The sequence below is a fragment of the Dermacentor variabilis genome, chromosome 1 (genome assembly GCF_050947875.1).
Source record: "Dermacentor variabilis isolate Ectoservices chromosome 1, ASM5094787v1, whole genome shotgun sequence".
Classification (NCBI taxonomy): domain Eukaryota; kingdom Metazoa; phylum Arthropoda; class Arachnida; order Ixodida; family Ixodidae; genus Dermacentor; species Dermacentor variabilis.
Window position 1 is genome coordinate 201,337,193 of NC_134568.1, and position 22,151 is coordinate 201,359,343.

The 22,151-nt window shown below is 41.8% G+C and overlaps 1 protein-coding gene across 2 annotated transcripts in view; it reads right to left on the reverse strand.

The window, feature by feature from the left end:
• LOC142590924 (pyruvate dehydrogenase phosphatase regulatory subunit, mitochondrial) overlaps nucleotides 1–22,151 on the reverse strand; it is a 121,499-nt gene that overhangs the window by 90,076 nt on the left and 9,272 nt on the right. For both annotated transcript variants that reach the window (XM_075703323.1, XM_075703321.1), the window contains exons 4-7: nucleotides 18,844–18,925; nucleotides 10,815–10,896; nucleotides 8,951–9,032; nucleotides 6,517–6,641 (exon numbers count right to left, since the gene is read on the reverse strand). In XM_075703323.1, coding sequence (XP_075559438.1) covers nucleotides 6,517–6,641; nucleotides 8,951–9,032; nucleotides 10,815–10,896; nucleotides 18,844–18,925 — 371 coding nt within the window. The remainder of the gene's footprint in view (nucleotides 1–6,516; nucleotides 6,642–8,950; nucleotides 9,033–10,814; nucleotides 10,897–18,843; nucleotides 18,926–22,151) is intronic.

Below are 22,151 nucleotides of genomic sequence, written 5' to 3' on the forward strand. Positions count from 1 at the left end.
AGGGCACAAAAGGAGGATGAAACAGCTAGCTCCTGAGACATAGGTCAGCCGGTAGAGGAAATCCTTCTGATTTTCTCGACAGAAATTCATAAAGGGGGTCAGGCGCTGAGTTATGACGAAGAACACAGTGCCAAAGAAAGAGGATGAAACAGCTAGCGCGGAGACATAGTTAGGCCGGAGCAGGAAATTTTTCTGATTTCCCCGACAGAAATTCAGGAAGTTGGTCAGGCTGAGGAGCCACCAACGGAAAGAAAAGAGAGGCACTCGGAAATTAACACACAAAACAGTGCTAAGAGAAAGAGGAGTCACAAATGCATAAATGCAGCAAAGAAGGCATTGCGTCTGAATAAATTGAAAGGCACTAAATGCTGTGGAGAGTACAAAGAAAGATTTATAGAAAGGCGCGCTTGTCGTTTGGAAAGTTTCCAGTCAGAGCGTGTCCAAGTCACCAGACGAAGTTGAAAAGAAGGCGCCATTCAGCATGGAGGAGGACAAAAGCCAGGGGGCAAATACGTTCCCCTTCGTTAAATTCTCTTTGAGGTGAAGCCTGTATAACACAGGAGAGCACGTTGGTCCGGCAACGCGAAGTGGTTGTACCAGGCAGTGAATTCAGAGTGCAATTTCAAAAAGGTAGCTGGACAGTACATAAGGTATCAGAGGTCTTCAGTGAGGGGAATGGCCTTTGTATTCCCTTCTTGACAAGTTTGACAAGAGCTGTCAGACAACGCCCGCATCGAGTACGGCTGACACAGCCGAGAGATGAGATGACACAGCCGTAGGCTATTCAGAATGAATAACTGCGATACAGGTTTTATGGAAACAAGTTTGTTGGTTCCTTTATGTTTAGGTTAGGCACTTTGAGACCGCGAGACCGTTTCGATAAGCAAGTTTTGAGCTTTGTTGAGACTGGTTGTTTTAGAGGCTCACTGAAATTCTGAAAGGGTTGGTTTGTGCGCTCATAAATTTTTGAAACTTTGTTTTTCGTTGCAGTTTCTTTTTTAAGCAGATAGCCTTCATCTTTTTTATGTAACATACACTGGCTTCTCCAAGTCTAGGCTATTTGTTAGAAACCTGTAGTGGCGTATTTGAGTATCAATTCACTTTTCAGAAGTGATCACAACATTTTTTTTTCTTTGGAAGAAAGAAGCGTATTTTAGTGGAGACATGGTTTAACTGCACAATTTAGAAAGTGTTAGTACTGCCTCTTTAAGGTGTGTCTCACTCCGACACAGAGAAGCAACACGTTGGTGCGTATCACGGGTATTCATAAGACAGCAGCGTTTTTAGTATCGCTTAGAGCGTGCATGGTAGTATTTAGAAATAAGCCCGAATCTTTGTGTAATTTGAAGAGCATAGCTTACGCAGCAAAATTTTGTTGTTGTTCTTATTGCTTTAGCGCGGGTCCTTAGTGGACTAAAGAAAAAATATGGTAGGGCATGAGCTGCACGAATTGGGAAGATCCACCGAGCTTATTCTGAATATGTGGATCATTTTGAGAGGAAGGCTTTGTCTCACAACCTGTGCTTGTCTTGCCAGACTTCTGCAGAGAATGCCTTCTCTAGTGTGATGCCACAAACCATGTTCAAGGTGTCGTCTTTGCCCAAATTAACGAAAGCGGTGAAGAGCATCCAGTGCTGTACTCAGTTGAAAACTGACACCGTGAGAAAAGGCATTTAGCAGCTCAGAGAAAGAGTCTTTTTGCGTGGTATAGGCAATTCAAAGCTAGGATGCTATATTCAAGGCACAAAATTCACAGTCAAGAGCGACTATTGCACTCTTGCATGGCTGAAGCAAATATCAGGAAAAAAAAACGGGAGACTGCCGAGATGGAGTCTCATGTCACAGGAATACAACTTCAAGGTCAAGTATAAGAAAGGGAGCCAGAATAAGAACGCAGACATCCTGAGCTGGAGATATTGGCACTGAGCGCACAGTATTCTTTAGGAATGTGTTTTACACGAATTGCTATTAATGTTATTAAGATAGACAACTTATTTCTGTCTTGCCGAGAGATGACCACGACAAGAAATTATCACCATCAACATCAGCCTATTTTATGCCCACCGCAGGACGAAGGCCTCTTCCTGCAATCTCCAATTACCCCTGTCCTGCGCCAACCGATTCCAATTAGCACCTGTGAATTTCCTCATTTCATCACTCCACCTAGTCTTCTGCCGTCCTTGACTGCGCTTCCCTTCTCTTGGCACCCATGCTGTAACCCTAATGGTCCGCCAGTTACCTAACCTGCGCATTACATGACCTGCCCAGCTCCATTTCTTTCTCTTAATGTCCATTAGAATATCAGCTATACCTGTTTGCCCTCTGATCCACGCCGCTCTCTTCCTGTCTCTTAACATTATGCCTCGCATTCTTCGTTCCATTGCTCTTTGCGTGGTCCTTAACTTGGTCTCAAGCTTCTTTGTCAGTCTCCAAGTCTCTGCCCCATATGTCATCACTGGTAAAAAGCACTGATTGCGCACCTTCCTTTTCAATGATACCGGTATAAGCTTCCAGTCAGAAGCTGAGAATGACTGCTGTATGCGATCCAACCCCTTTTTATTCTTCTATGAATTTCCTTCTCATGATCAGGGTTCCCTGTTATTATTTGACCTAGGTAAACGTACTCATTCACAGACTCTAGAGGCTGACTGGCGATCCTGAACTTTTGTTCCCTTGCCCGGCTATTGATCATTATCTTTGTCTTCTGCATATTAATCTTCCAACCCAACTCTTACACTCTCTCTATTAAGGTCCTCAATCATTCGTTGCAACTCATCTGCAGTGTTGCTGAAAAGATCAATGTCATCTACAAACCGAAGGTTGCCGAGATATCCACCGTCGATGCTTACTCCTAAGCCTCACCAGTTTAATAGCTTGAATAATTCTTCCAAGCACACAACGAATAGCACTGGAGAGATTGTGTCTCCTTGTGTGACCCTTTCTTTTATAGATATCTTCCTACTTTTCTTGTGTAGAATAAAGGTAGGTGTGGAATCTCTGTAGATACTATCCAACATATTTATGTAAGCATCGTGTACTTCTTGATTACGTAATGCCTCCATGGCTGCTGGTATCTCTAATGAATCAAATGCTTTTTCGTAATCTATGAAAGCCATACAGAGAGGCTGATTGTACTCTGCAGATTTCTCGATTACCTGATTAACGACATGAATGTGTCCCATTGTAGAGTATCCCTTCCTGAAGTCAGCCTGTTCCCTTGGTTGACTAAAGTCCAGTGTTGACCCTATTCTGTTGCAAATTATCTTGGTGAATATTTTATATAATACTGGGAGTAAGCTAATGGGCCTATAATTTTTCAATTTTTTAACGTCTCCCTTTTTGTGGATTAGTATAATGTTGGCATTCTTCCAGTTCCCTAAGACCCTTGAAGTCTATAGACAGTTCATATAAAGGGCCGCTAGTTTTTCAAGCATTATGTCTCTTCCATCTTTAATTACATAGACTGGTAGCCCATGTTCTCCTGCAGCTTTTCCCCATTTAATGTCTTGCAAGGTCCTTCTAAGTTCATCGCTAGTTATAGAAGGAGCCATTGTAATCTATTCATTACTACTTCGAATGGAGGTATCGTGGCTGCTTTGGGTACTGTACAGGTCAGAATCGAATTCTTCCACTGCTTTTACTATAGCTTCAAGATCGCTGATGATATTACCCTGCTTATCTTTCAGTGCATATATCTTGGTTTGTCCTATGCCAAGTTTTCTTCTCACTGATTTCAGGCTGCGTCCACTTTTTTTACTGCTTCCTCAGTCTTTCTCACATTATAATTTCAAATATCGCTTATTTTCTCCTTGTTTATTAGTTTTGACAGTTCTGCGAATTCTATCTCATCTCTTGAGTTGGGCACTTTTATTCTTTGTTGTTTCTTTATTAGGTCCTGTGTTACTTGGGAGAGCTTACCCACTGGTTGCCTTGGTGCCTTACCTCCCACTTCAATTGCTGCTTCTGAAGCCAGCCTAGTTATGGTTACATTCATTGCCTCTTTGTCATCTTCATCAAGAAATGGGAGAACATTGTAAAGCAATGCGGGGATCATGGCATCCATTCCCAGGGAGATGACACAATAAAGCGAGGGCTGAGCCCTCGAGCTACCATGTGACATCGGCCAACAGTTCTAGAACAATCCCCGAGGCCGTGATCGAACATTGACGCTTCGGGCAACATGATGTCTGGTCGCCCTCAGGTCGAATCTCTTGGCGGCGGAGGTGTTTGTTATGTCTCAACATGGCCAGAGGCGTTAATCAGACGTTTGCCATGTGGCAACCCCCACCCGTCCATCAGCGCCTACCAAGAAGTCAATGCAGCGTTGGCACCGACAGCTGACGGGTCCACAAAAAGCACCCACCCCAACCACTAACTGACAGCCTGAACTAATAATGAAGAGAGCCGAAACTAATGATGAAAGCGGAGGCGTTTAGTGCAGGGAGGCCAAGGTGTCCTGATGTGAACTCGGACATTTAACATGCGCCTGCATGGAATGGGCTTCTGTAACTGGAGCCGTGTGACTAATGTCAAATAAACCCTTTTTCCTTCATTCCTACTACTGGACGTAATCATCAATGGGCTTGGTGGATTCTTTTACCAAACGCCACCTGGAGCAGCAACAATGTGTTTTAAGCAGGGTTGTTTGCTACATCACGGAAATTGGAGGTGGTGATCACATGGTAAAACAAATTGTTGATAGATGCAGCATTAAGGCTGTGCAGTGCTTTCAAACTGCACCATGACTGTGTTGTCAAAAGTGAGGCATGCACTACCACATCGGCCATTCATTCCTCCTTCCCTCTACACTTTTCTACATTCAACAAGAGGTAAGCCTGGCCCTCTGCTGCTGCTTCTCTCTAAACATGCAGTACACCTCTTTTCTCTTCTCTATTATTCCATAAAGTGCCCAACTCAGCTTTCAGGAAGATGGTCACAATGAATGTGGCCAGTGAAGATTCCACCAAGCTGATTCACATCCATGGCATGGTAGTATGTGATCCCCACCTCCAATTTTCATGATGAGGAAGCCTGCTCAACATGCCCAAGGTTGGGCTGCACTTGGCATGCGTCTTAATCTAGTTAAATTAAACAATCATGTAATTATAATGATTTGTTGCCCATTTTGGGAATTAAAGCCCCATATTGTGATTATGGGGTGGGCATTATGAGCAAGCCTCCTTTCCCAATAACAGTTTTCCAAGTGGTGCATGCTGCTGCGATTACAATCGAAACATTTGGTAAAAGTTTGCGAGTGACAAGAGTGGCAACCAATGGCGGAGCGCCTTTAGCAGTGGCATTAAGATCACATGGTAGGGGCATGGCCGAAGTGCAGGCGGCACAGGGAACTCGCCCGCTCGAGGAGACGGTTCTAGCAGACATTTGTAGCAGACGACATCTGCTGCCAGCTTGAAATGATTCGCATGGTCTTCAACAAGCTGTTCATCACTCAAGTTGTGCAGTGTCCACTTGTTCGGGATACTAAAATGAAGGATTTTCACAACAAAGATAAGAGAAGGATCTTTTGGGAAGAAATTACGGACTGAAGCTGCAGGTACTTGTTGCAAGTGATGCATACTTCCATATAGTAAAAGCCGATGTGGCTTGAATTGCCGATGTCCACTGGTAGCTCAGAAGTGCCACTTGTTTCGGTGTGTCGTTCTCGAGTTCAGTTGCCAAATTGTTCGCACATGCCGTTTCCTTCTTCTTGCCTCTTTTTTCCCCCGATGGTGACCCAACATCGGTCTGGACAAACGGGACAAAACGGCAGTCCATACTTTTCGTTTGCAGCGCATGTAGCTGTTTTTATTTTTTCTTCTTCTTCTTTAAAACTCCGAGCTAGCATGTTCACAGTTTTGTTGGCTATTGTTTCTTCAGTTAAAAAGTCATGTACTCCGAGCTCTACAAGAGCCTTTTTGCTTGAATGCTTAGAGGCGCAAAGGGACGTGAGCTTCTTTTGAGGCCGCCCACAGGCCTCTTGCATCCGGGTGGCTGAGATGGCGCCCGAATGCTGCAAGGCATTCAAAAACAAGAGCTGTTGGCAGATATGCACATGCTTCAAGCCCAAATCGCGGAAATACGAACCAAGCCATTCCTTTGCTTCTATATGACTAATTCTGTGTGCATGTACTTAGCAAGACTTTTAAGCTGTTGACTATCAAGAGCTAAAAGAGACGTAAATGTGAATAAAAAAGTTGTAATAACAGTTCAACAAACAGTATTTTAATTTTCTACAAGGTTTACAAGCGCAAAAGTGGAGCACCAACTTAATACACCGATGAAACCCGTGGCTCAAGTGCACCAAGACATGGAAATGTGGAGCAAGGCAGAGCTCATGAAAACTTGTGCAACAAAGTGGCACACATCACACCAAAATGGAGCATGTGAAACAAAGCTGCGTCTGTGCGCTGCGACCACCACTGTGTCGTCGCTTGCATGTCTAACAGGCTTAAAGTTAAACATGTGTTCAGCCACACAGAGAGTGAATAACAGCTGTAGACTGACAAAAGTACTTACATATCCGGCTGAGTTTACAAAATATTCACAGCGTATCGATCCCCAGTTTGTTTCCACATCATGCATATTGTGGCGGCCATGTGAAGTGACTTTTTCAACTGAGCAACCTTCCATAATTTTAATGCCTGCAACAAAAGAAAAGGCAGTGAAGTTAGACATTAGAGTGAATTATTGGAACTGAAAAGAGCTAACTCTTACTGAAAAGGTCACCACTCTGTTGTACAAGTAGATAAGTCCTTGCATCTAGCAAAAGGATGGATAGGTGGGCTAGTTGGTAATACATATTAATAAAAACTTAGAGCGCTAAAAACACGAAGTACCTGGAAAAGAAACACACCCCACACGAGCGCTTGCGGTGCGTGTTTCTTTTCCACGTCCTTAGTGTTTTTAGTGCTCTTCTTTTATTAATTTGTCTCTAGCATTCCTCATGCGTCCTATGCCGTCCCTTACTTAGCAGCACAAAAACATTTTAGTACCATGTTCAACCAGTCAGAAAAGCCTGTCAAATTTTTTCAACATATGAAGCAACACTACTTCAGTCACTAGTTAGTGTGACACATACAGAGACATGCATATTTCGCTTAAAACGTTCAAAAAAAGATTTTTCACTTACCACTGCACTCTTCTTGCTCAAATTTTGCAGAAAGATTGGATTTTCTAGCCGACATCTATGTTGTTTACTGTAACACTTGGTACAGTTATATGCCTGTTCTTTAAGAAAAAAAGTGCAAAGCTGCCTTCATTTATGGTGATGCAAGCGGCTGCCGTGACGGCACAACCATGAACTTGTGGAACCATGAACCATGAATGAACCATGAATGAACCATGAACACCGCCTGCCGGCAGCTGCAGAAAGCAGTTAGTGAGGGAGGGCTTCCGTGTGTCGCTCGCTCATCTGGAACATACAGCAACCCTCCTTGAAACGCTGCATTCTGCAGTGGCCAGCAGGTGGCAATAAAAGTTTATGCTTACACTGTTGCAGCAGCAGCCCACATCCCTATAAACGAAGGGAAATGTGCACTTTTTTTCTAAAATCAAGCAATTTAATGTGCCAAATATTACACCAAAATGATGTAAGCTCCAAAATGCAATCTCTCTGCAAAATTTGAGCAAGAACAGTGCAGTAGTTAGCACAAAATCTTTTTTTGAGCAGGTTAAGCAAAATATGCACATCCCTCTGCAATGCCCACAGTCTATCCCATAAGCATAGCTCAATGAAAACAGTAAGCCTGGGTTGTCCTCGTGAGCAGTATGACCCAACATGCAAATGTCATTCCAAAGCAGAAGCATCCAATAAAAATGCTTTAGCTTGCAATAGAGTGCAAAAAGAATGTGCTCACAAACACACGTGACTGTCACACGCAATCGACGTAATACAGGTAATATGGACACCTGGGTGCGCAGGCACCGATGTGTAGACGAAACATAGTGTAATGCTCAGTCGCGACAATAAATGATACTTTAATTATAACTTATTTTACCTTATTTCATTATATTTAAGCAGCGCACTTACATCTGACATATACACAGTGCCTGTGTATGTCCTTTCTATGTGTACGTGTATGTGTCAGATGTAAGTGCACTGCTTCAATATAATGGCTCACCAACTAGCCCATCAATATCTTTTAAACCTTATTTCACACTGTTGCACCCCAATAACTACCCCTTAACATCTCATTGGACTTCTGAGCCTTCTATCAGTGTCTGAATGTGCCAGTCTGTTATTTATAACAGTTGCGCCACAGACATACTAAAGTTGTGAAAACTTGAAGATTTTTTCCATTATCAAAATTATGCTGGTCTTCTGCAACTATGCATGCACATGAACGAAGAGGTATTGTGATTTGATGAAATAATACCGAACTGAATCTGCCTGCATTCCATAAATACTGATGCTGGTACAACCACACAAAGCCAAAGTCACCTCCAGTTCAGCTTAGGCTCAAGCCAGGCCTACCACAGATAATGAACGACATTGACAAAGGGGAGGGTATTTTGCAAGTGTCCACTAAGTGGACTGTCCATTTCAACACACACGGAGTTGACAGAGCCTACGGTAAGAGTCAGTGGTGACGATCGGCACCTGCCATACTGGCTTTGAGCTCTATCTAATAACTTTGCACTGAAATGGACAGTCCACTTAGTGCACAATTACAGAATAGCCCTTCTGAAGAGAGTCACCTGCTAAGCAGGAGTGGGTCAAAAGCTTTAAATTATGTGCATAAATTTTTGTGTAATAGTTTTTGTTATGTTTTAATTAGACACTAGACATTTCAGAATATCTCCTCTGAAAAGAGTCACCTGCTAAGCAGGAGTGGGTCAAAAGCCTTAAATTATCTGCATAAATTTTTGTGCAATAGATTTTGTTATGTATGTGCGAGTAATGTTGGAACAAAGAAACCAGAAAGGTGTTCTTAAAACATAAAAACCACACCCATCTCAGATGCTTGTTGAGCAAGTACTTGGCAGACAAGCGAAGGATCTGCCACACCGTCACCAGGCACCCATAGTGCACCCTGGGAAAGAGACATGGTGTAACACATTGGGTAAATATAACAAGGGCCAAATTCTGAAACCCTTCTTTCCTTGGGGCACTTCCTAACCTTATGTGATGAGCCATTCATGCTTCCTTGCCACAAAGGATGAAATGAGAAAGCAAGTGCATTCTGAAAGCTCCCTTCACTTGTCCTCACAAAAGGAACCCTTTCATTAGGTAAGAAATCAATTCGATGCATCTGTGTTCAAGGGCATATCGTCATAAGTCGCAAACGAACGTCTTAACCATCTACTGAAACTCACAGCCGCCATTTCCATCTCACCTGCCAGCCGGCCCCCAGAAATTAATTGTGCATGCACAGATGAGCATCATGTGGGCAAGCATTGCCGATAAACCCTCATTCAGTGAAAGAAGCAAGGAAATTGCCGAGAAGCCCACAATGAGTGAAAAAAGCAAGTAAGCATGAGGGTAGCTTCAGAGCTGCCTTACGGTAAGGGAGTGCCAAGGAAGCCTCCACCAAGGACACCTAAAAAAGGGAAGCGTTCAGAATTGACGTAAGGTGGCTTAACCGTAATGAAGGTTTCCTTACTAAGGTAAGGAAGGTTCCAGAATTTGGGCCCGAGTTTACATTTCCACGAATTAACGTAACATGAGAGTCATGGCTTATGTTGCTTCCATAAACAGCTCTTCTTGCAATCACCCTCTGAGTTATTTCTCAGGGTTATTTCTCAGAGTAATTTCCTTACCTTAGTAAGGAAGCCTTCATTGCAGTTAGGCTGCCTTAAATCAACTTTGAAAGATTCCTCTTTGAGGCGTGCTTAGTGGAGGTTTTCTTGGTGTTAGATGAAGACAGCAAACATTGCAGAAATTTACAAATTATTCTGAACTGGCGATGTCTACACATAAAAGCCTTATTTACATCTCAAAGAAAGGACCATCTCAATGAAGTAAAGGCCTTAGCTGCCATTTGGATTACAAAGTGTTTTAGGTGAAGCTTTTAAAAATGTAGGGCTTTCATTGTTTCAGCTAGAACAAAAAGACAATGTTCCTTCTATTTGACAGAAAAATATTGTTAATGTACAGTGCACTGGAACAATGTCAAGTCTAGTAGAATGACAACATGCATCCTATATCTCTGACAAAGCTGCTAATAGGACTTTAAAATGACTTTCTATTGCAGACTTTGCACTGCTTTAGTAAGGTACAGGTACCTCTGAATTCCGACACTGGGAATTCAGATAGTAATAGTCCCACTAATGTTCATGGTTGATCACATACACAAGCTGACAGAAAACTATCAATTTTTCATTAAAATAATGCCAATTCTAGTGGCTAAATAAATTATAATATGTATATGATTGCTTTAGTTTTTTCTTCAAGCACTGTAGAACTAGTAAACAGAAATATGAACTTTCACATTGGCTTGAGACGGTTGTTTAGACCCAAGAAGCTCTTTTGTAGCTTACACTAATTAAAATAGTAATTAGAAAAATATGAATGGTAAATTTAACACTGCTGTAATCCCTATTTATTGAGAAGCACACATGAGGACTAAGGGAAAGTTTAAGAACTTGAACACAGCAACCCTTAGAAAGCAATAGAATCTGAAACGGTATATTAGCTGGCACAGAAAACTTCAAACTTACTATTTGCATAAGCAATGTCATATAAGCAAGCTTTCCTTTAAGACAAAGCTTGTCAATAAAAACTTAATACTTTTGCATGACAATTGGAATAGCATACATCAGTGACACTAATTAAAACAAAGAAAGCGAGAAAATAAGAACACAAGTTTGCTTACTTCCAACAATTCAGTTGTGATATCTGGAGCCTTTGACTGTGCCTCTGCAGGAGACAGCAAATGGCACTCAAGGTTTAGTGACCTAAAACACAGACAAAAACGACAAATACAAGGGTAGCCCATTACAGCATGGCATATCATCTGTAAAAAATGTGACATCAGTAACATGACATCAGTAAAAAAACGTAACAAGAAAAGTAGCAAATTAATGTAGGTTGAGATGCAAGAATAACTTCATACATATACAAGGTGTGTTCAAAAAGAAACCAAACTTTTGCTATAACATCTTTATTTCTTATTGTAGAACATCTTAAGCAATGTCCCCCTCAAAGTAGTCCCTTCTACTGGCAATACACTGTTCCCATCATTTCTTACATTTTTGGAAAGCCTCCAGGAACGCACTTACTGGGATCGCATGCAGGTCTCTTGTCGCATTGTTCTGAATCTCCTCTATGGTTTGGAAATGACATCCTTTCAATGTGGTTATAAGTTTGGGAAAAAGGAAAAAGTCTGCTGGAGTCCAGAGAATACAATGGATGGGGCACAGCAAGAGTGATGTTTTGCTAGATAGCTGCGGACAAGGAGTGACACATGAGCTGGCGCATTGTCATGATGCCACATCCAAGTCTGGTTTTCCTACAGTTCAGGCCTCTTACTGCACACAGCAGCCATCAGATGCGCTAGAATTTCCCGACAGACTTCCTTGTTTACTATGTAACCATGTGGTTCAAATTCCTGATGGACAATGCCTTTTCAGTCAAACAACACAACCAACATTACCTTGACCTTTGACCGACTCGAGGGTGCTATTTTTGGACAAGGAGACGTCTCCTTTGCCCACCCACTGAGATGACTGCACCTTCATTTCGCTATCATAGCCATAAACCCGCATCTCATCGCCTGTTGTGATGCTCCTAAGGAAGTTTTCATTGTCACTGGCACTGACAAGACGCATTTCAAGTTTGTCACTCAAAATTTGATGGCATAATCCTATGCGGATGCCCACTTTGACAGCATCTTCCCGAACAGTTAAATGACAATTTACCCGTATCACAGCACAAACTCTTTGGACATGGCCATCATCTCTTAATGATGTCGTCCAGGCTTGGGATCGTCACCGACCGACAATTTGCCATGTTCAAATGCTTAAACCATTCATAGCACTGCATGTGACTGATACAGTCCATCCTGAATGCTTGGATAAGCAACTGAAATGTCGCTGAGAAAGTTTTGCCAAGTTTATAACAAAATTTCACACACACACATTGTTTTTCAAGCTCTTGCATTGTCACTTTGGCACAAATCCAATGAACCGCTTGTGCACGTGCTCACTTCAGACGCTGTAGCACACCAATTAACAGTCAGATAGAAACACTGCAAATGGCAGGTTGTTTTCTAAACCTGCCGCTATGTGCGCTCAGTAGCCGCAGCGCGCTCCCTCTGCCGATTGGCACGCTATTTCAAAAGTTCAGTTTCTTTTTGAATATATGTTGTACATATATGGAAGCCACATAATTAATTCAACAAAGCACACTTAAATGTGTCAGTCCAACCCTTTGCATAATACAGTTAATTAAACGAAAATAGCAAGATCTTACTTAGTGAATGAAAGAACATAAAGTGTTTCTTAGAATTATGAGGGAGGCCATGCAATATACCTACTAGAATGTAGCCTTGCATTCACTTTCTGGCAGTGGTACATCCATAATGCCATAATGGTTAAGAATGCAAGTGCCTTGCGCAACTTCTACCAGCTACATCACTGTTTGCTTGGCATGCAGATTTATCATCACTTGTTTCATCTGATACAAGAGAAATTTCACAGTGAAAAGTCATCTTGGGCATGGAAATAAGAGAGTCATTAGTGGTGAATTGTCGAAAAAGGTCACCAGAAGATCAATAGGCACGCACCGCTGATGTGGCAGACAAAGAGCTGGCATCAAGGTGGAAAGGCTAATGAAAAGCAAAACTTGCAACCACAACCACTGAGGAGCAGACTCGTGCCACTGTGACAACATGAAGCTCTGAGCCAAACACACTAACCACAGAGTTATGCTGTAACAAGTGCACTTAGCAGTTTCAAGAGGTTTTTAGAAAATTCGGTGGCAGACTTAGAGTGGTAGCATGTGCGTATTTATTTCAGGAGCAACAGCAGGCAAGATACACTTAAACGCCATAGCTCACATCATATCAAACTAGTTAAATAGGAGTTCCTGTGCACAATGCAGCAGTCGACAAAAGTGTCATGGAGCAAAAGAGTAAGGGGGCCAAGGGGTAATTACGACATAAAGTCAGTAGTATGACAGAAGAGAATGCCTACAGGGTATCAACCTGTAACTGAAACTGAACCACTTAATTCTGGTAAACCAGCATTGAACCTAAACCAAAATGTGTGTTGCCATTTTGGAGCTGAACCCAAACCACAGCAATATAATGGGACTGTTACAAACCAGTTTGGCCAGCACCTCAGAAGGGTTTGCGAAAAAACAATTGAACCATTCTAAACCAGTCCAGAAACTGATTCAGCCCTGTTTACAGCTAAACAAAGCAATCACTCTGAAATGTTTTGGTGGTTCACAGATATATGCACCTTCTGCAGGCAATCTAGGGTTTTGCCTGATGAAACTGCCTGCTAAATTGAGCATTCCATTTGCCATCGTAAAAATGCCGAACAGCTTTGGCTGCCATGCATACTCTCTTCAAAAAAAAAAATTCAAGAACACTGTAGAACCGACCTGCAAACTTAACTTGCAAGCATATGATGTTCAATATACTTTGCAATCGAGTGCAACATATACAGGTTAAAAAATATCAGCACATAGTCATTCAGTTGATATTTGCAGGACCAAAACTTCATGAGGTGTTTTGTGCAATGATAAAGAAAATGACTGATTGCAGATGAGAGACAATTCTCCACACTATGGCGTAGGAGAAGTATGGTGCCAGCTGAGGCCATCAATGCTGAATTGTCAGTTTTTCTGCTTTGCTAATTAGTTAAACAGCTCCCATCCTTACTCACTGTCCACCTGGACACTTCATACAGAATCTGACCACAGTATGCCTACACCCTTAAAAAAGTTTGCATCCTTTGGGGCTTATCTTGTCCCACAACAATAATGGTCATCTGTGTTGCTTGAAATTCCGTTCTTGAAAACTCTGCCCTCGCTACTTTCTTGTCGAGAATACTATGCCACACTGATGACACGCATGTTGTTCATGGCCTGGAAGTACAAGGCGCACAGCATTAAAGAAAGGAAATGCGTGCAAGACAGATAACAATATTGTTGTTGGACAAGATAAGCCTCAAAGGGTGCAAACTTAAAATTTTAAGAGTGTAGGATCAGGACAACTTTTTTCAAATAGAACTATGAACAGAATGTACTTACACTGTCAAATTCTAGCACCGGTGATAAGTATATGACCTAGGCAACACCCAGCAATAGCAACTAGGATTGAAAGACTGACTGAATAGACGGTGCAAGATTCTCTACATTTTGCTGCTTTGCAACACCTTATGGTGCCTCCTCCGCCTTCACTCACAATCTCCCTCTCTTTTTGGAGAGCACAATCCCCTTGACTCTTCTTGCAAGATGGCTTGCACAAAACAGGACCACTTTAATTAGTTACCACTGTAACAGTGAACAGATAGGCTCCAAGCACCACTGTAGTACTGTTTATATGCTTCTTCAGAATGTCATCATTTGTGAGGAATGTTATCTCTATCTTACTCACTGATATCTTTAGAAATGAATTGCACTATGATCATCAGCTGCATGGGGTGCAGAAGCACGTTGTGCATAAGCGTACAGGACACAAATATTTTATCGTTAGTCCTCAATAAAACACAAAGTGTGACACATGGCTATCATGTAACACTAAATTTAAGGTGTTGCTTTTAAGATCAATTCACATTAAGCATATCACATGTGTTGTTGAAACATTTTATCACCACGCAAGCCCCTTTCAAAATTTGCCAACCTACAGAAAATGGGAATTGATAAGAAAAATAAGAACACAAAAATTCATTTCACGTGTAGAAGCAGGAAAATTTGTCAGTCTTGAGGACACACAGTGACACTGTTACCGCATCAGGAGTGCCTCGAGTGGCCAGTCACGTGGCAATTTTGCATGTATTTGTGGGCTTCTTTCATGCTCGGAAAAACACTTTTATGTAGCACATATTGAGCAACAGAAGCTGTATCGGGAGCTTTTCATGTTGCTCTACAATTGTCTTATTAACACTTCTTATGTAATTATAATATTTGATCAGCTTATTAATTAATTAAGACTAAGTATGTAATTAGGCAGAATACACAAAACAATCTGAGTATCTCCAAGTGATGGCAAACGGCATTACCTTGTTTCAGTCCAGCTACATGACATTTGCATATTTTTAACGTTTGGCTAAGTTATGTGAAACACCCTGTAGATACTATAGCAAACTCGAAAACAAATTTGTCACAAGCCGATTCTCAATATGCTGTGGATTTTTGAGAGGCTGTGTGAAAAGGCTTAGCCAGCCATTGTTAACCTCCATCAAATCTTTCATTAGCCTCACAATGCATGCAAATGTTTAGGCCCGTGTATTATGCTTAACTTCATCGGTTAGGTGGGTGTAGTGGTTGGATGGTGGCATACGTGCTGGGGGTAGTGGGGGAACATCCAATGACCATATTTTGTGCAAACAATAGCTGTGTTGCTCAAACAGTAATACAATGTTAAATTAAATTCTGGGATTTTATGTGCCAAAACCACAATACGATTGTGAGTAGTGGAGGACTCTGGATTGACTTCGACCACCTGGGCTTCTTTAGCATGCACCTAAATCTACCTAAATCTACAAACTTGAGTGCTTTTGCGTGTTGCCCCCATCAAAATGCAGTTGCCACGACCACAATCGAACCCGCGACCATGAGCTCAGCAGTGCAACACCACAGCCACTAAGCTACCGCGGCAAATTATGCAAGGCTGTTTACCAGCTCATACAGTCAATATCACTGTTGTATTTTGTGAGAATTTGCAGACGCTTATGCTGAGTTTGGAACACACTCTATACATTACATGCCACAACACCAAGCACTAACAAAGTATAGCCTACTTATAATGATACCACTTTGAAGAATATATCAAATATAACAATGTAAAACCACAACAATAAGAACTGAACAATATGTTCTATGGTAAAATAAACCACCTATTGCAACGTTTTCCAGTGAAGTTACCAGTTAAACTATTTGAAAAGTATGGTAAAGTATGGGCCAGCAGGAAGAAAAAAATAAAATGAGGATGCGAGTTCCATGTGATGGCACCATGTGATGTTACATGTGTACATGCAGCGTGCTCCTCACCCCTTTAAACCTCGATTGACTGCTTCAAATGTGGAAGAGAGGTGAAGGCAGTCTACCCAAGATCCCTCTCCACCTTCTGTGCTCAAATGGCCTCACTCACATGCCAGCAGTGGCGGCTGTGCATGTGGTTGGAAGATCACATGAGATGCATCCTGGCAGTCTTAGCGCCCCTTTCCAGTGCACCTCATGTGTAGTTAGCATGGTTTTGCAACACGGTTGCAGCATATGCTTGTTTTAATCTGTACTTCTGACTCTGCTGGTTTGTTTGACAACTGGAGAGCTCGCGCATTGATAGATGAACCTACAACACTCCCACTTCAATGCAAAGTGCAGCAGCCAGTGAAGGCGCAGTGCACAGTGATACCACTAAAAATGAAGCACAGCATCATCAAAGACCCTAGGAAAAGCAAGAAGGTGTGCAAGTTGGTACAGGATTATGATCTTACAGCCAACGATCTCAACGATAATTCATTTTGGAAGCAGACTGCTTGGTAGCCAGAACCCCGTGGGCAGTCAACAGAAAAGGATGCAGCAAGGAGTCAGAAAAAAAGTTGATGAGGCACTGTACCAATGATTTTTAAGCACTTGTACACGGAACCTGCCACTTAATGGGCCAATATTGGCAGAGAAGGCAAAGCACACAGTTCATTTGCTTCAAAACACTGATTTTCACTGGGGTAGAGGCTGGATCTAACATTTCAATGAGCAACATGACATTCTGTAAAAGGCCATCATTGATGAGGCAAGACACCAATACAGATGTCAGTCATCAAAACAGTGAGTCTTCTCCAACATTTTTTCGAAGAGATAAAAAAAATACTTTTTTGTCAATGCATTACTAGCAACAGTGGAGGTCCAGAAGCGGACATAATACACAAATTAATAAGCCCAATTAACAAGCCTTTACAAATTAACTAATTTCTAACCTTAGGACTAGCACTGCAATTGCACAGCTGAAGCCAAACCCCGCCAAGGATGTGTGTATGTAGTGGTAATAATGAGATGACCCCCAGTTTCAAAACACTCACCCCCAAAATGTGACATAAAAAACAATGGTGTTCCACACAGTTTCGTCAGCTAGTGCAGAAGGAAGACAAAATTCGGGGGTTTTACGTGCCAAAACCATGATCTGGTTATGAGGCACGCCACAGTGGGGGACCAAAGGCTAATTTTAACTATCTAGGGTTTTTAATAAGCACCCAATGCAAGGTACATGATAGTTTTCGCATTCGACCTTATCGGGATGTGGCCGCCAAGGCTGGGATCGCACTCACGACCTTGTACTAAGCAGTGCAATGCCATAGCCACTCAGCTACCACAGTGGTTGGCAGAAGGAAGACTGCTGGAGAAAATACATGGAATGCCAATCTGTTGTGCCGCATTCTTTGGGGATGGATATCAGAATGTCTCATGTTTGTCCTGAGATCTTTGCCAAATGGTAGTGGCTTTAGTACTGACCAATTTCAATATTGCAATGCAACACATACCCCAAAATGATTCATTGAGACATTAGTGAATATAATTTAATTAAGCGGCAATGACAAGGAAGCAGAATATGAAGTAAGTGATAAAGGTAGCTTACTACTGTTGCTAAAAAGAAAAGTGCACAATCGTTGCATTCTACTGGTGCAAACCTATGGAGCAGAAACTTGAGGTTAACAAAGAAGCTCGAGAAAAGGTTAAGGACCAAGCAAAGAGTGATGGAATTAAAAATGTTAGGCGTAATATTAAGCGACAGGAAGAGAGCGGTGTCGATCAGAGAGCAAACGGGGATAGCCAATATTCTAGTTGACATTAAAAGAAGAAAGTGGAGCTGGGCAGGCCATGTAATGGATAGGGCAGGTAACCAGTGGATCATTAGAGTTACATAATGGATGCCAAGAGAAGGGAAGTGCAGTGGTGGACAGCAGAAAATTAGGTGGGGTGTTGAAATTAGGAAATTTTCAGGTGCAAGTTTCAATCAACGAGCACAAAACAGGGGTGATTGGAGGTCACTGGGAGAGGCCTTCATCCTGCAGTGGACATAAATGATGATGCTGATAAGGGCAAAATAGAGAAAACAGCAAAAAAACAGACCTACACAAAAATGAGCCACATCTGCATGAAAAGATGTTAATAAGCAACTAATAAGCCTGCATCACTTAATTTTTCTATGGCCACAGCTGCAAACATTGAGTTGGCAAAAAATTATTTGATGTCCATTCATACAACAGTTTAACATGCCAAGAAGCCAGTGACATATTTATTGCCAACAATTCTAATACCATGATAAATTCATAAAGCACTGTCTAAGGTATCCTGCCCCTCCACTCTGCTCCGCCTCTGCTTAAATACGTATTTGCACATTTCACCACTTTTCGCCACAGAGCAAATCATGATTAATGTAGTGCATGATTTAATTACAAGCATTGAGGAATAAGTAGGTGTGTAGCACCTGATTTAATGAATAGCTGTAATGCTAGAAACGTTGATGCACGTGTTTACAAAATGTGATAGGATGAAAATGTGACTGATTGAATGTTGTCTTAGTAAGTTAACATTGCAAACAAAAATGTAAACAGGGCGAGGTTAAGTGCCAGTTATCCCAGTCAACCACTACAATAGGTCAATGTCGCCATTTGTTAAACAAAATCATGACAACAATGCATCATTGCATCTTTTGCAGTAAATTTTCTACTTACGCTGCCATTGCTGCCAGTCTCTTGAAGTAAAAGAGACGGTCTTTTGTGCGAGCAAGAAGAAGACTTCCACACTGGTTCCATCCTGAAGACAAAAATCAAAAACACTGCTGCCATACTTTTTAAAACCTTGCCCAATGCAATACAATGCATTCCATGAAAAATTTTACACTGAAATAAACTAAAAATTTCAAGTCAGTTAGACAAAAAGAAAAGTATTTGGAAAACTTTAATGTTGTTAAATTAAGGATACTGACTCATGGCTTCTGTTAAGAGCAAAGAAGAGGCAACAACAACAACAATAATAGTAGTAGTAGTAGTAGTAGTAGTAGTAGTAGTAGTAGTAGTAGTAGTAGTAGTAGTAGTAGTAGTAGTAGTAGAGCACAGGGCATACTGGTGGTGGTTAGAATACTATGTCAGCATTGATTGACCAAAACACGCCCTCACAAGGAAAAAGAAGGAGGGAAAAGATATAGTATGACTGCTACAAGACACTACTACTACTTTTTTTAACTTGATCTGGAATAGGAAACTCTGAAATCAGCCTAGATTCAGCGATGCAATCCTGTGACTGAATTGTAATATGTGATGCAAGGGTTTAGGATGTCAGCTGAAGCAACTTAAAGTCAGCATTAACAAATCTCCGGAGACACTACACCACCCTGCTTACTGAAGGAGAGCACCATTTAACTCATAAAGGGTTCAACAAGCACGCCTCAATAAGTCAAAAGGCACGCTGGACTTGGTGGGTGTGGCCCCACAGAAATGTGTTTCAATCAGAGAGTTCTCTTGACCTTTTCAGAAGCGGTCCATTTCAAACATGTTTCAGAAGCATTAAATTTCGAGAATACCATGGGTAGTGTATTGTAGGAGAGAAAGAATGACAAGGAACCAGGTGATTAGTGTCTGATGAGCGTAAGCATTTGATACCATGTAACCGTGCAAAGGGCTCATGACTACTGTCTCAGATGAGACTGAAAGGACCTTCATTTTGCTATTGTTGATGTTTATCTCTGATTGGTCTAATTCAAAAATATATATTTATTTTTCCAGCCATCGAAGTTTCGATATTAGCCCAGAATTGAGGCCCATCTACATTTCATTAAGCACAGTACTGACTACCCTACTAAAGGTCATTACACATATATATCTCTGACCTTCTTAGACGTTACGACTGCTGAGCTGATCATTCTTCAGGATACAACAATTTCACATAATACCTTACACAGTATTTCTTTTTTCAGTCCACCAGAAAAAGTTAAGGGCACCACACTTATATTAGTGTGTATTCAACCAAGTACACCACCCCTCACGCATCAACTGGACACACATACCAGTTCCCTTTCAAATTTTAAAATCATGCTGCTGTGTTTATTTTGACATACTGCAGCTCTAACAAAAGTTGTTTTGGGACCCTTTCTAACAAAGTTTATGCTACAAAACATTACTCATACATCTGAATACTGCAATCTGTACCTTGGTCCAGCATGTACTATATAAGAACTAGCATACACAATTCTAAATGTCATATGTAAGCCACACAAGGCAAAGTGTAATTAGGTACTTCAAGAACTGTTGCAGTATATATGCTGAATGGTTCCATCATAAAACAATGTGCCCCTTTTGAAAATGTTTTTCATACTCCTATCCTTCGGCAATAGTCACACTAAGAAATATAACATGCAGAAAGACAGGTAGGCCCACAGAAGTCTCCAACAAAAACATTCACACATTGAAATCAACCTATCATTAGTAATTGCAGACAATGATCATGGTGGTTTATTCTATGCATAAATTATTATACTTAGGCCACAATTTTTCTTTGACTTATCTCATAAGGTTATGTAGAATTTGTTTCCATCATAACAGCCACAAAAGATTAAAAGGCAGTGATGACAAGGTTCTCCTTAGAGTGGGCAAAGGTGTTTCCCTGCCAACCAACCAGTCCAAATGACTGCCTTCTTACCACTTCACCATGTGCAACATAAGTGTGATATGAGGCAGATCAGTCCACAACAACCAGATGTACCAAGAACAAATCACAGAGACCATTTCTTGCATCTAATGTTTGCCACACACACAACCACACTACATGTACCAATGGCAACACTATGCACATAATGATCCCAGAGTTATCACCACCTACAGCACAACAAAGACATATAAACAAAAAAAGCACTATGGCTATGAAATGAGCTTGTATTGTCCATAAGGACATAACAGCTAAGTATCACTCTTATAAGGTATGGCTCATTGCACCTTAATTAAGCCATGATACTCTGACAGACCAGCCGTGGGGTCCCCCTAATACAAGTCTCATGTATAAGCAATGGTTGCGATTGATCAGGGAAACACAAGAAAGAAATGCTGCAAAAAGCACATCCTACAGAGACAGGGTGCATCATACTCTTTAATATTGACACGTGCATATTGCGTGTTTCTTGTGGATGATGCACGCGTGTGCCCCGACGAAGACGACGAACGCTCTCTGGCTCTAATGTTGTTGGCTGAACTGGCCAGCGCTGCAGTTATCCTTTGTAAATATACTCTGTAAATAGTTTCCAGTGCTTAATCCTTCTTTCGCGTAACGTTTTGGTGGAGGGTGCGATTTCGGCCACGGAGCGAGGTTTCTTGGTGAGCAACACGTTGAAGGCATCTTCGATACCTTTTAGTACATGACTGATCCTCTCAGACTCCGCCATGGCCGAGTTCGTTTTCTTGCATAGGTCCAGGATGTCTTCAATGTAACTGGTGAATGATTCATCTGGCTGCTGAGAACACGCCCACAAACGCTGCTCGGCATGCAGCTTATGAACACCGGGGCGACAAAATACGTCGACAAGGGCGGTCTTGAAGGCAGACAAGGTCGGGATATCTGCTTCGTGGTTGTTATATCAAAGGCTGGTGACACCCGCGAGGTAGAACAAACAGCCCATTGTACAGTTTGGCTAGTTCATTACACTTGTTATGCGTACTGACCCTCTCCTATGCAATGAGCCAGTCCTCCAGACAGGCATCAGCCGCGCCAGTGAAGTTAGCAGGGTCGCGGCGATGAGTTACACCAGGACATGCAGTCGGTGCAGGAGGATGGGTTTGCTAGGAGACGTCCCGAGGCATGGTAGATGGCAGGGTATGGGATCAATGTTCCAGGATGGGAGGTTTGAGGGTACAGCACTTTCCACCAAATGTTAAGGTGTTTAATGTTAAAGCGACAGTCTAGACAGAGTATGGACTACGAGTGCAAGCGGCATTCATGGACGAAAGCAGTGAAAAGGACAACCAACTAGAAAGCGCACAAGAGAACGACCCAC